Source organism: Engystomops pustulosus, chromosome 6 (assembly GCF_040894005.1).
Source record: "Engystomops pustulosus chromosome 6, aEngPut4.maternal, whole genome shotgun sequence".
Classification (NCBI taxonomy): Eukaryota; Metazoa; Chordata; class Amphibia; order Anura; family Leptodactylidae; genus Engystomops; species Engystomops pustulosus.
Window position 1 is genome coordinate 187,807,705 of NC_092416.1, and position 14,249 is coordinate 187,821,953.

Below are 14,249 nucleotides of genomic sequence, written 5' to 3' on the forward strand. Positions count from 1 at the left end.
GGTGGCAGCAGCTGCACATAATATTACTAGTGGTGTAATACACTAGGTGGCCAGCAGGTGGCAGCAGCTGCACATAATATTACTAGTGGTGTAATACACTAGGCAGCCAGCAGGTGGCAGCAGCTGCACATAATATTACTAGTGGTGTAATACACTAGGTGGCCAGCAGGTGGCAGCAGCTGCACATAATATTACTAGTGGTGTAATACACTAGGTGGCCAGCAGGTGGCAGCAGCTGCACATAATATTACTAGTGGTGTAATACACTAGGTGACCAGCAGGTGGCAGCAGCTGCACATAATATTACTAGTGGTGTAATACACTAGGCGGCCAGCAGGTGGCAGCAGCTGCACATAATATTACTAGTGGTGTAATACACTAGGCGGCCAGCAGGTGGCAGCAGCTGCACATAACATTACTAGTGGTGTAATACACTAGGTGGCCAGCAGGTGGCAGCAGCTGCACATAATATTACTAGTGGTGTAATACACTAGGCGGCCAGCAGGTGGCAGCAGCTGCACATAATATTACTAGTGGTGTAATACACTAGGCGGCCAGCAGGTGGCAGCAGCTGCACATAATATTACTAGTGGTGTAATACACTAGGCGGCCAGCAGGTGGCAGCAGCTGCACATAATATTACTAGTGGTGTAATACACTAGGCGGCCAGCAGGTGGCAGCAGCTGCACATAATATTACTAGTGGTGTAATACACTAGGCGGCCAGCAGGTGGCAGCAGCTGCACATAATATTACTAGTGGTGTAATACACTAGGTGACCAGCAGGTGGCAGCAGCTGCACATAATATTACTAGTGGTGTAATACACTAGGCGGCCAGCAGGTGGCAGCAGCTGCACATAATATTACTAGTGGTGTAATACGCTAGGTGACCAGCAGGTGGCAGCAGCTGCACATAATATTACTAGTGGTGTAATACACTAGGTGGCCAGCAGGTGGCAGCAGCTGCACATAATATTACTAGTGGTGTAATACACTAGGTGACCAGCAGGTGGCAGCAGCTGCACATAATATTACTAGTGGTGTAATACACTAGGCGGCCAGCAGGTGGCAGCAGCTGCACATAATATTACTAGTGGTGTAATACACTAGGCGGCCAGCAGGTGGCAGCAGCTGCACATAATATTACTAGTGGTGTAATACACTAGGTGGCCAGCAGGTGGCAGCAGCTGCACATAATATTACTAGTGGTGTAATACACTAGGTGGCCAGCAGGTGGCAGCAGCTGCACATAATATTACTAGTGGTGTAATACACTAGGTGGCCAGCAGGTGGCAGCGAGGTCACACGGAATATATCGCCCTGCGAGACAGCGGCCATGATGTCCTTGCACTAGAAGACTGGAAAGTATCAACATCAAAGGTAAACGGTCACCACTGCAACCAGAATATGCTAATTAGTCTCTACAGGCAGGTGGGCGGAGCCAAGCTGTCTGTTCACGCACCTGACATGGGGGATAGACAGAGAATACACCCGGAATCCTTGGAGCGGCGACTATTAAAGGAGATGTTGGATGGAGTCCGCTCCGGACTTACCACAGGTTGACAAAGTTGATAAAACTGGGGGAGAACTCCCTCTCGTCGGAGTTGCAGAGCTGCGGGGGGTCCCCCTTCACCACCTGCGTCAGTTGGTCGAATACGCTGTTCCACTTGGGGTACGGGAAGCGGCCGGTCGCCAGTTCATACTGCAGAGACGGAAGAGGAGATCGTAAGAAATCGCAACGTGAGCTACAACCAGAAGGGGCAGCAACTGGCCTCATAGAGCCTCTAATGGGGCAGCCAGGAGCTGGGGGCGGGGGGGGGTTGCTGGTCTATATTAGACTGTCCGGTTACTGTAGGTGCCAAGAGAAAGATGGACAAAAGTAGTTGCAGGAAGTGTTACACACAAGGCATTATGGGGCTTGTAGGAAACTGCCTTCAAGCCCTGACTCCTCCTTTATATCAGCAGTAACAGCAGCCTGGGGCTGTGGAGGGGACTGCTGGGGTCTCTGTGTGTAGGTCTATTGTGATGCTGGAGGAGCCTGCACACAGCAGAAGGCAGGAAGTGTTACACACAAGGCATTATGGGGATTGTAGGAAACTAGCATCAAGCCCTCCTCCTCTATATCAGCAGTGAGAAGAGCCTGGAAATTGTGAGGGAGCTGCTAACTGCTGGTCTCTCTATGTAGACTAGGAGGACGCTGTAGGTGAAGGATATGCTGCAGTGACAGGAAGAGGTAAGTACAAGGCATTATGTGGCTTGTAAAAAACGGTCATCAAGTTCCCCCTCTTTTATACCAGCAGTAAGGGTAACCTGGTGCACGATGTCTATAAGTAGGACTAATATGCGGTTGTAGGTGGAAGGAGACTGCGCACATCAGCAGGAAGAAGTAGCAGGAAGTGTTACACACAAGGCATTATTGGGCTTGTAGGAAACGGCCATCATCTCCTCCTCCTTCATATCAGCAGTGAGAAGCCTGGAGCTGGGGAAGGGGCTGCTGGTCTCTGTATGTAGGACTATTATAATGCAGCAGGTGGAAGTAGTGGTAGGAAGTGTTACACACAAGTCATTATGGGGACTGTAGGAAACTGCCATCAAGCTCCACCTCTTTTATCAGCAGTAAGAGAAGCCTGGAGAGGGGCTGTTGATCTTTGGGCTGGGGGTCTGTAAGTAAGACTATTATGATGCTGTAGGTGAACGATGCTGCTGTAGTGGCAGGAAGCGTTACACAAGGTGTTATGGGGCTTGTAGGAAATTACTAGAAAGGTAAATCCTCTGGCCTCATCCACTTTCTCTGCAAGTTTGTATCAGCCCAATAAAATCCATAGTTATCCCTCCCCCATGTACAGTATTCGGGGGGGGGGGAGATCGGGGTCATCATAGGGCAGCCCCTTGAATAATGGAAGGAAGGGGTTAAAAGCGATGAGAACTGAAAAACTACTCACCAATGTGATGCCCAGACTCCACACATCGGAGCGCACGTCATATCCCTGCCGGGACGCACTGGGGTCTATCCGTTCCGGCTACACCAAAAAAACACAATGGGTCAGATCAGAACTTCACATTTTTATGATTTCTGCTTTGTGTCAGTGAATGGAAACACAGCTGAGGGTTTGTCACAGTTGCACGGAGGTCAGTACAGATTGAGCAGAGCTCGCCACCTCCTAATAAGGATGCAGCAGTGTGACTGAGCTCCTCCCCGCGTGGTGTAGTACTGACATCAGCCTCCTGGCCGCGCTCCAGCCTCCGGGATTCCTCCCGCGTTTCCTCTATTTACTTTTGAGAGGAAGAAACGTGGGAAGTGCACGAGGACACGGCTCCACCGCTGCAGACACAGGACCTCAATAATATGGGAGGGGGGGGGGGGTATGCTGCTCCAGAGACAGGGCCTCAATAGCATGGGAGGAGGGGATATGCTGCTGCAGACACAGGACCTCAATAATATGGAAGGGGGGATATGCTGCTGCAGACACAGGGCCTCAATAGCATGGGAGGAGGGGATATGCTGCTGCAGACACAGGGCCTCAATAATATGGAAGGAGGGGATATGCTGCTGCAGACACAGGACCTCAATAATATGGGAGGAGGGGATATGCTGCTGCAGACACAGGACCTGAATAATATGGGAGGAGGGGATATGCTGCTGCAGACACAGGGCCTCAATAATATGGAAAGGGGATATGCTGCTGCAGACACTGGGCTTCAATAATATGGGAGGGGGGATATGCTGCTGCAGACACGGGGCATCAATAATATGGGAGGGGGGATATGCTGCTGCAGACACAGGGCCTCAATAATATGGGAGGGGGGATATGCTGCTGCAGAGACAGGGCCTCAATAATATGGGAGGGGGGATATGCGGCTGCAGACACAGGGCCTCAATAATATGGAAGGGGGGATATGCTGCTGCAGACACGGGGCCTCAATAATATGGAAGGGGGGGGGGATATGCTGCTGCAGACACAGGGCTTCAATAATATGGAAGGGGGGGGGGGATATGCTGCTAAAGACACGGGGCCTCAATATGGGAAGGGGGATATGCGGCTGCAGACACAGGGCCTCAATAATATGGGAGGGGGGGATATGCTGCTGCAGACACAGGACCTCAATAATATGGGAGGGGGGGGGGATATGCTGCTGCAGAGACAGGGCCTCAATAATATGGAAGGGGGGATATGCGGCTGCAGACACAGGACCTCAATAATATGGGAGGGGGGGGGGATATGCTGCTGCAGACACAGGACCTCAATAATATGGAAGGGGGGATATGCTGCTGCAGACACAGGACCTCAATAATATGGGAGGGGGGGGGGATATGCGGCTGCAGACACAGGGCCTCAATAATATGGAAGGGGGGATATGCTGCTGCAGACACAGGGCCTCAATAATATGGGAGGGGGGATATGCTGCTGCAGACACAGGGCTTCAATAATATGGAAGGGGGGATATGCTGCTGCAGACACAGGGCCTCAATAATATGGGAGGGGGGGATATGCTGCTGCAGAGACAGGGCCTCAATAATATGGGAGGGGGGATATGCGGCTGCAGACACAGGGCCTCAATAATATGGGAGGGGGGATATGCTGCTGCAGACACAGGGCCTCAATAATATGGGAGGGGGGGATATGCTGCTGCAGACACAGGGCCTCAATAATATGGGGAGGGGGGGGATATGCTGCTGCAGACACAGGGCCTCAATAATATGGGGAGGGGGGGGATATGCTGCTGCAGACACAGGGCCTCAATATGGGAAGGGGGATATGCTGCTGCAGACACAGGGCTTCAATAATATGGAAGGGGGGATATGCTGCTGCAGACACAGGACCTCAATAATATGGGGAGGGGGGGGATATGCTGCTGCAGACACAGGGCTTCAATAATATGGAAGGGGGGGATATGCTGCTGCAGACACAGGGCCTCAATATGGGAAGGGGGATATGCTGCTGCAGACACGGGGCTTCAATAATATGGGAGGGGGGGATATGCTGCTGCAGACACGGGGCTTCAATAATATGGGAGGGGGGGATATGCTGCTGCAGACACAGGGCCTCAATAATATAGAAGGGGGGATATGCGGCTGCAGACACAGGACCTCAATAATATGGGAGGAGGGGATATGCTGCTGCAGACACAGGGCCTCAATAATATGGAAGGGGGGATATGCGGCTGCAGACACAGGGCCTCAATAATATGGAAGGGGGATATGCTGCTGCAGACACAGGGCCTCAATAATATGGAAGGGGGGGGATATGCTGCTGCAGACACAGGGCCTCAATAATATGGGAGGGGGGGGGATATGCTGCTGCAGACACAGGGCCTCAATAATATGGGAGGGGGGGGATATGCTGCTGCAGACACAGGGCCTCAATAATATGGGAGGAGGGGATATGCTGCTGCAGACACAGGGCCTCAATAATAAGGGAGGGGGGATATGCGGCTGCAGACACAGGGCCTCAATAATATGGAAGGGGGGATATGCTGCTGCAGACACAGGGCCTCAATAATATGGAAGGGGGGATATGCTGCTGCAGACACAGGGCCTCAATAATATGGGAGGGGGGATATGCTGCTGCAGACACGGGGCCTCAATAATATGGGAGGGGGGATATGCTGCTGCAGTCACAGAGCTTCAATAATATGGGAGGAGGGGATATGCTGCTGCAGACATGGGGCATCAATAATATGGGAGGGGGGATATGCTGCTGCAGACACGGGCTTCAATAATATGGAAGGGGGGATATGCTGCTGCAGACACAGGGCCTCAATAATATGGGAGGAGGGGATATGCGGCTGCAGACACAGGGCCTCAATAATATGGGAGGAGGGGATATGCTGCTGCAGACACAGGGCCTCAATAATATGGAAGGGGGGATATGCGGCTGCAGACACAGGGCCTCAATAATATGGAAGGGGGATATGCTGCTGCAGACACAGGGCCTCAATAATATGGAAGGGGGGGATATGCTGCTGCAGACACAGGGCCTCAATAATATGGGAGGGGGGGGATATGCTGCTGCAGACACAGGGCCTCAATAATATGGGAGGGGGGGGATATGCTGCTGCAGACACAGGGCCTCAATAATATGGGAGGAGGGGATATGCTGCTGCAGACACAGGGCCTCAATAATAAGGGAGGGGGGATATGCGGCTGCAGACACAGGGCCTCAATAATATGGGAGGGGGGATATGCTGCTGCAGACACGGGGCCTCAATAATATGGGAGGGGGGATATGCTGCTGCAGTCACAGAGCTTCAATAATATGGGAGGAGGGGATATGCTGCTGCAGACATGGGGCATCAATAATATGGGAGGGGGGATATGCTGCTGCAGACACGGGCTTCAATAATATGGAAGGGGGGATATGCTGCTGCAGTCACAGGGCTTGAATAATATGGGAAGGGGGATATGCTGCTGCAGACACAGGGCCTCAATAATATGGAAGGGGGGATATGCTGCTGCAGACACAGGGCCTCAATAATATGGAAGGGGGGATATGCTGCTGCAGACACGGGGCCTCAATAATATGGGAGGGGGGATATGCTGCTGCAGACACAGGGCCTCAATAATATGGAAGGGGGGATATGCTGCTGCAGACACAGGACCTCAATAATATGGGAGGGGGGATATGCTGCTGCAGACACGGGGCTTCACTGGTGTAGAGAGAGGGCCCTCAGTAGTAAAGGAGAGGAGGGGGTATGCCGCTGTGGTAGAGGGGGGGGGGGGGTAGGTGCATTCAGTAGAAGACACAGGATTTTGTCATATTTGAATAGCGGTTCCTATCAGGAGGTAACAGAACATCTCGGATCATGCGCCTGTAGCTGGACCCGGTAGCACCCAGTACCGGTTGTGTCCCTGTATACATACAAGGCTGCTCCGGATACTTTCCCTGGAATCTGCACTCGTCAGGACGACATTCCAGAATCCGGAATCCCCTCCCCCCCTCCCCCGGGTGACATCAGCTCCTTCCACTATAAAGCGATGACTCAGCTCTGGACGCTCCGCGCCGCGTCACCACATTCTCCACTGGTGTCATCGGAGAAATCCCTGGGCCCAGTCACAGCGGGGGAGGGGGGGGGGGGGGCTATAAATAGGGGGTGACAGCACCAACTACAGAGGGGGCCAGGCTGAGCTCACGTCTACTGCACATGACCCCAGGAGCACCCAGAGCCCCCCCCAAGTACAGGGGAACCCTGCAGGGAGCAGCCAGAGCCCCCCAAGTCTAGGGGAAATCCAGAGCCCCACAAATACAGGGAAAGTTCACATCTACACTTGACCCCAGAAGAACCCTTTTTTTTTTTTTTTTTAATTGTAACAATTCTAACAAATTAGTGGGGAAAAAAAAAAAAAAACCCATAAAAGTCATAAAATAATTTCCTTCCGCGTCGCAGCTGATCGGTTCGGCTCACACACACACACACACACGAGGGGTTAATCATCCTATCCATATACAGGGGCCGGAGCTGCAGCATTTCTCGGCGCTGACCTCATCCTGGGAATGACCCAGCGTGCTGGGAGTGACGCGGAGAGATGCCGGGATCCGACACCGGACCTTACAGCCAAACTTGGCTCGGAAACAGAGAGATAGCAGAAGCCTGAGCGCACCGGAGCCGTGACCTCACATGAACGCAAATATAAACACCAGCAACGGCTCTTAAAGGGACAGGACTGCGCCAACACGGAGGAGCCCTCCCCCACCACAGCATCACACCAGGATGAACGCACAAACACACACAGATCCCCCCCTTACCGCCATGTAGGGTCTGCAGCCCGCGTCTCGGGTCTTAGCGATGGAGTCCACCAGCTGCCCACTAATCCCAAAGTCACACAGCTTAATATTCCCATTCCTGTCCAGGAGGATATTAGAGGGTTTGATATCTGTAATACAGAGAACGGGGGTTATAATCAGCAGAATAGTGAGTGCAGCTCTGGAGTATAATACAGGATGTAACTCAGGATCAGTACAGGATAAGTAATGTCATGTATGTACACAGTGACTGCACCAGCAGCAGAATAGTGAGTGCAGCTCTGGAGTATAATACAGGATGTAACTCAGGATCAGTACAGGATAAGTAATGTCATGTATGTACACAGTGACTGCACCAGCAGCAGAATAGTGAGTGCAGCTCTGGGGTATAATACAGGATGTAACTCAGGATCAGTACAGGATAAGTAATGTCATGTATGTACACAGTGACTGCACCAGCAGCAGAATAGTGAGTGCAGCTCTGGAGTATAATACAGGATGTAACACAGGATCAGTACAGGATAAGTAATGTCATGTATGTACACAGTGACTGCACCAGCAGCAGAATAGTGAGTGCAGCTCTGGGGTATAATACAGGATGTAACTCCGGATCAGTACAGGATAAGTAATGTCATGTATGTACACAGTGACTATACCAGCAGCAGAATAGTGAGTGCAGCTCTGGGGTATAATACAGGATGTAACTCAGGATCAGTACAGGATAAGTAATGTCATGTATGTACACAGTGACTGCACCAGCAGCAGAATAGTGAGTGCAGCTCTGGGGTATAATACAGGATGTAACTCAGGATCAGTACAGGATAAGTAATGTCATGTATGTACACAGTGACTGCACCAGCAGCAGAATAGTGAGTGCAGCTCTGGGGTATAATACAGGATGTAACTCAGGATCAGTACAGGATAAGTAATGTCCTGTATGTACACAGTGACTGCACCAGCAGCAGAATAGTGAGTGCAGCTCTGGGGTATAATACAGGATGTAACTCAGGGTCAGTACAGGATAAGTAATGTCATGTATGTACACAGTGACTGCACCAGCAGCAGAATAGTGAGTGCAGCTCTGGAGTATAATACAGGATGTAACTCCGGATCAGTACAGGATAAGTAATGTCATGTATGTACACAGTGACTGCACCAGCAGCAGAATAGTGAGTGCAGCTCTGGGGTATAATACAGGATGTAACTCAGGGTCAGTACAGGATAAGTAATGTCATGTATGTACACAGTGACTGCACCAGCAGCAGAATAGTGAGTGCAGCTCTGGGGTATAATACAGGATGTAACTCAGGATCAGTACAGGATAAGTAATGTCATGTATGTACACAGTGACTGCACCAGCAGCAGAATAGTGAGTGCAGCTCTGGGGTATAATACAGGATGTAACTCAGGATCAGTACAGGATAAGTAATGTCATGTATGTACACAGTGACTGCACCAGCAGCAGAATAGTGAGTGCAGCTCTGGGGTATAATACAGGATGTAACTCAGGATCAGTACAGGATAAGTAATGTCATGTATGTACACAGTGACTGCACCAGCAGCAGAATAGTGAGTGCAGCTCTGGGGTATAATACAGGATGTAACTCAGGATCAGTACAGGATAAGTAATGTCATGTTTGTACACAGTGACTGCACCAGCAGCAGAATAGTGAGTGCAGCTCTGGAGTATAATACAGGATGTAACTCAGGATCAGTACAGGATAAGTAATGTCATGTATGTACACAGTGACTGCACCAGCAGCAGAATAGTGAGTGCAGCTCTGGAGTATAATACAGGATGTAACTCAGGATCAGTACAGGATAAGTAATGTCATGTATATACACAGTGACTGCACCAGCAGCAGAATAGTGAGTGCAGCTCTGCTGTATAATACAGGATGTAACTCAGGATCAGTACAGGATAAGTAATGTCATCTATATACACAGTGACTGCACCAGCAGCAGAATAGTGAGTGCAGCTCTGGAGTATAATACAGGATATAACTCAGGATCAGTACAGGATAAGTAATGTCATGTATGTACAGTGACTGCACCAGCAGCAGAATAGTGAGTGCAGCTCTGGGGTATAATACAGGATGTAACTCAGGATCAGTACAGGATAAGTAATGTCATGTATGTACACAGTGACTGCACCAGCAGCAGAATAGTGAGTGCAGCTCTGGGATATAATACAGGATGTAACTCAGGATCAGTACAGGATAAGTAATGTCATGTATGTACACAGTGACTGCACCAGCAGCAGAATAGTGAGTGCAGCTCTGGAGTATAATACAGGATGTAACTCCGGATCAGTACAGGATAAGTAATGTCATGTATGTACACAGTGACTGCACCAGCAGCAGAATAGTGAGTGCAGCTCTGGAGTATAATACAGGATATAACTCAGGATCAGTACAGGATAAGTAATGTCATGTATGTACACAGTGACTGCACCAGCAGCAGAATAGTGAGTGCAGCTCTGGAGTATAATACAGGATATAACTCAGGATCAGTACAGGATAAGTAATGTCATGTATGTACACAGTGACTGCACCAGCAGCAGAATAGTGAGTGCAGCTCTGGAGTATAATACAGGATATAACTCAGGATCAGTACAGGATAAGTAATGTCATGTATGTACACAGTGACTGCACCAGCAGCAGAATAGTGAGGGCAGCTCTGGGGTATAATACAGGATGTAACTCAGGATCAGTACAGGATAAGTAATGTCATGTATGTACACAGTGACTGCACCAGCAGCAGAATAGTGAGTGCAGCTCTGGAGTATAATACAGGATGTAACTCAGGATCAGTACAGGATAAGTAATGTGATGTATGTACACAGTGACTTCACCAGCAGCAGAATAGTGAGTGCAGCTCTGGGGTATAATACAGGATGTAACTCAGGATCAGTACAGGATAAGTAATGTCATGTATGTACACAGTGACTGCACCAGCAGCAGAATAGTGAGTACAGCTCTGGGGTATAATACAGGATGTAACTCAGGATCAGTACAGGATAAGTAATGTCATGTACACAGTGACTGCACCAGCAGCAGAATAGTGAGTGCAGCTCTGGGGTATAATACAGGATGTAACTCAGGATCAGTACAGGATAAGTAATGTCATGTATGTACACAGTGACTGCACCAGCAGCAGAATAGTGAGTGCAGCTCTGGTGTATAATACAGGATGTAACTCAGGATCAGTACAGGATAAGTAATGTCATGTATGTACACAGTGACTGCACCAGCAGCAGAATAGTGAGTGCAGCTCTGGGGTATAATACAGGATGTAACTCAGGATCAGTACAGGATAAGTAATGTCATGTATGTACAGTGACTGCACCAGCAGCAGAATAGTGAGTGCAGCTCTAGGGTATAATACAGGATGTAACTCAGGATCAGTACAGGATAAGTAATGTCATGTATGTACACAGTGACTGCACCAGCAGCAGAATAGTGAGTGCAGCTCTGGAGTATAATACAGGATGTAACTCAGGATCAGTACAGGATAAGTAATGTCATGTATGTACACAGTGACTGCACCAGCAGCAGAATAGTGAGTGCAGCTCTGGAGTATAATACAGGATGTAACTCAGGATCAGTACAGGATAAGTAATGTCATGTATGTACACAGTGACTGCACCAGCAGCAGAATAGTGAGTGCAGCTCTGGAGTATAATACAGGATGTAACTCAGGATCAGTACAGGATAAGTAATGTCATGTATGTACAGTGACTGCACCAGCAGCAGAATAGTGAGTGCAGCTCTGCTGTATAATACAGGATGTAACTCAGGATCAGTACAGGATAAGTAATGTCATGTATGTACACAGTGACTGCACCAGCAGCAGAATAGTGAGTGCAGCTCTGGGGTATAATACAGGATGTAACTCAGGATCAGTACAGGATAAGTAATGTCATGTATGTACACAGTGACTGCACCAGCAGCAGAATAGTGAGTGCAGCTCTGGGGTATAATACAGGATGTAACTCAGGATCAGTACAGGATAAGTAATGTCATGTATGTACAGTGACTGCACCAGCAGCAGAATAGTGAGTGCAGCTCTGGGGTATAATACAGGATGTAACTCAGGATCAGTACAGGATAAGTAATGTCATGTATGTACACAGTGACTGCACCAGCAGCAGAATAGTGAGTGCAGCTCTGCTGTATAATACAGGATGTAACTCAGGATCAGTACAGGATAAGTAATGTCATGTATGTACACAGTGACTGCACCAGCAGCAGAATAGTGAGTGCAGCTCTGGTGTATAATACAGGATGTAACTCAGGATCAGTACAGGATAAGTAATGTCATGTATGTACACAGTGACTGCACCAGCAGCAGAATAGTGAGTGCAGCTCTGGAGTATAATACAGGATGTAACTCAGGATCAGTACAGGATAAGTAATGTCATGTATGTACACAGTGACTGCACCAGCAGCAGAATAGTGAGTGCAGCTCTGGGGTATAATACAGGATGTAACTCAGGATCAGTACAGGATAAGTAATGTCATGTATGTACACAGTGACTGCACCAGCAGCAGAATAGTGAGTGCAGCTCTGGGGTATAATACAGGATGTAACTCAGGATCAGTACAGGATAAGTAATGTCATGTATGTACACAGTGACTGCACCAGCAGCAGAATAGTGAGTGCAGCTCTGCAGTATAATACAGGATGTAACTCAGGATCAGTACAGGATAAGTAATGTGATGTATGTACACAGTGACTGCACCAGCAGCAGAATAGTGAGTGCAGCTCTGGGGTATAATACAGGATGTAACTCAGGATCAGTACAGGATAAGTAATGTCATGTATGTACAGTGACTGCACCAGCAGCAGAATAGTGAGTGCAGCTCTGGAGTATAATACAGGATGTAACTCAGGATCAGTACAGGATAAGTAATGTCATGTATGTACACAGTGACTGCACCAGCAGCAGAATAGTGAGTGCAGCTCTGGGGTATAATACAGGATGTAACTCAGGATCAGTACAGGATAAGTAATGTCATGTATGTACACAGTGACTGCACCAGCAGAATACTGAGTGCAGCTCTGGAGCATAATACAGGATGTAACTCAGGATCAGTACAGGATAAGTAATGTCATGTATGTACACAGTGACCGCACCAGCAGCAGAATAGTGAGTGCAGCTCTGGGGTATAATACAGGATGTAACTCAGGATCAGTACAGGATAAGTAATGTCATGTATGTACACAGTGACTGCACCAGCAGCAGAATAGTGAGTGCAGCTCTGGAGTATAATACAGGATGTAACTCAGGATCAGTACAGGATAAGTAATGTCATGTATGTACACAGTGACCGCACCAGCAGCAGAATAGTGAGTGCAGCTCTGGGGTATAATACAGGATGTAACTCAGGATCAGTACAGGATAAGTAATGTCATGTATGTACACAGTGACCGCACCAGCAGCAGAATAGTGAGTGCAGCTCTGCTGTATAATACAGGATGTAACTCAGGATCAGTACAGGATAAGTAATGTCATGTATGTACAGAGTGACCGCACCAGCAGCAGAATAGTGAGTGCAGCTCTGGGGTATAATACAGGATGTAACTCAGGACCAGTACAGGATAAGTAATGTCATGTATGTACACAGTGACTGCACCAGCAGCAGAATAGTGAGTGCAGCTCTGGAGTATAATACAGGATGTAATTCAGGATCAGTACAGGATAAGTAATGTCATGTATGTACACAGTGACTGCACCAGCAGCAGAATAGTGAGTGCAGCTCTGGGGTATAATACAGGATGTAACTCAGGATCAGTACAGGATAAGTAATGTCATGTATGTACACAGTGACTGCACCAGCAGCAGAATAGTGAGTGCAGCTCTGGGGTATAATACAGGATGTAACTCCGGATCAGTACAGGATAAGTAATGTCATGTATGTACACAGTGACTGCACCAGCAGCAGAATAGTGAGTGCAGCTCTGGGGTATAATACAGGATGTAACTCAGGGTCAGTACAGGATAAGTAATGTCATGTATGTACACAGTGACTGCACCAGCAGCAGAATAGTGAGTGCAGCTCTGGAGTATAATACAGGATGTAACTCCGGATCAGTACAGGATAAGTAATGTCATGTATGTACACAGTGACTGCACCAGCAGCAGAATAGTGAGTGCAGCTCTGGGGTATAATACAGGATGTAACTCAGGGTCAGTACAGGATAAGTAATGTCATGTATGTACACAGTGACTGCACCAGCAGCAGAATAGTGAGTGCAGCTCTGGGGTATAATACAGGATGTAACTCAGGATCAGTACAGGATAAGTAATGTCATGTATGTACACAGTGACTGCACCAGCAGCAGAATAGTGAGTGCAGCTCTGGGGTATAATACAGGATGTAACTCAGGATCAGTACAGGATAAGTAATGTCATGTATGTACACAGTGACTGCACCAGCAGCAGAATAGTGAGTGCAGCTCTGGGGTATAATACAGGATGTAACTCAGGATCAGTACAGGATA

General features: G+C 48.6%; 1 protein-coding gene across 2 annotated transcripts in view; it reads right to left on the reverse strand.

Annotated features, from left to right (window-relative positions):
• The window catches only part of MAP2K4 (mitogen-activated protein kinase kinase 4), a 60,975-nt gene that overhangs the window by 20,068 nt on the left and 26,658 nt on the right, over positions 1-14,249 (reverse strand). For both annotated transcript variants that reach the window (XM_072112733.1, XM_072112732.1), the window contains 3 exons: positions 7,746-7,873; positions 2,943-3,020; positions 1,554-1,702 (listed from right to left, as the gene is read on the reverse strand). In XM_072112733.1, coding sequence (XP_071968834.1) covers positions 1,554-1,702; positions 2,943-3,020; positions 7,746-7,873 — 355 coding nt within the window. The remainder of the gene's footprint in view (positions 1-1,553; positions 1,703-2,942; positions 3,021-7,745; positions 7,874-14,249) is intronic.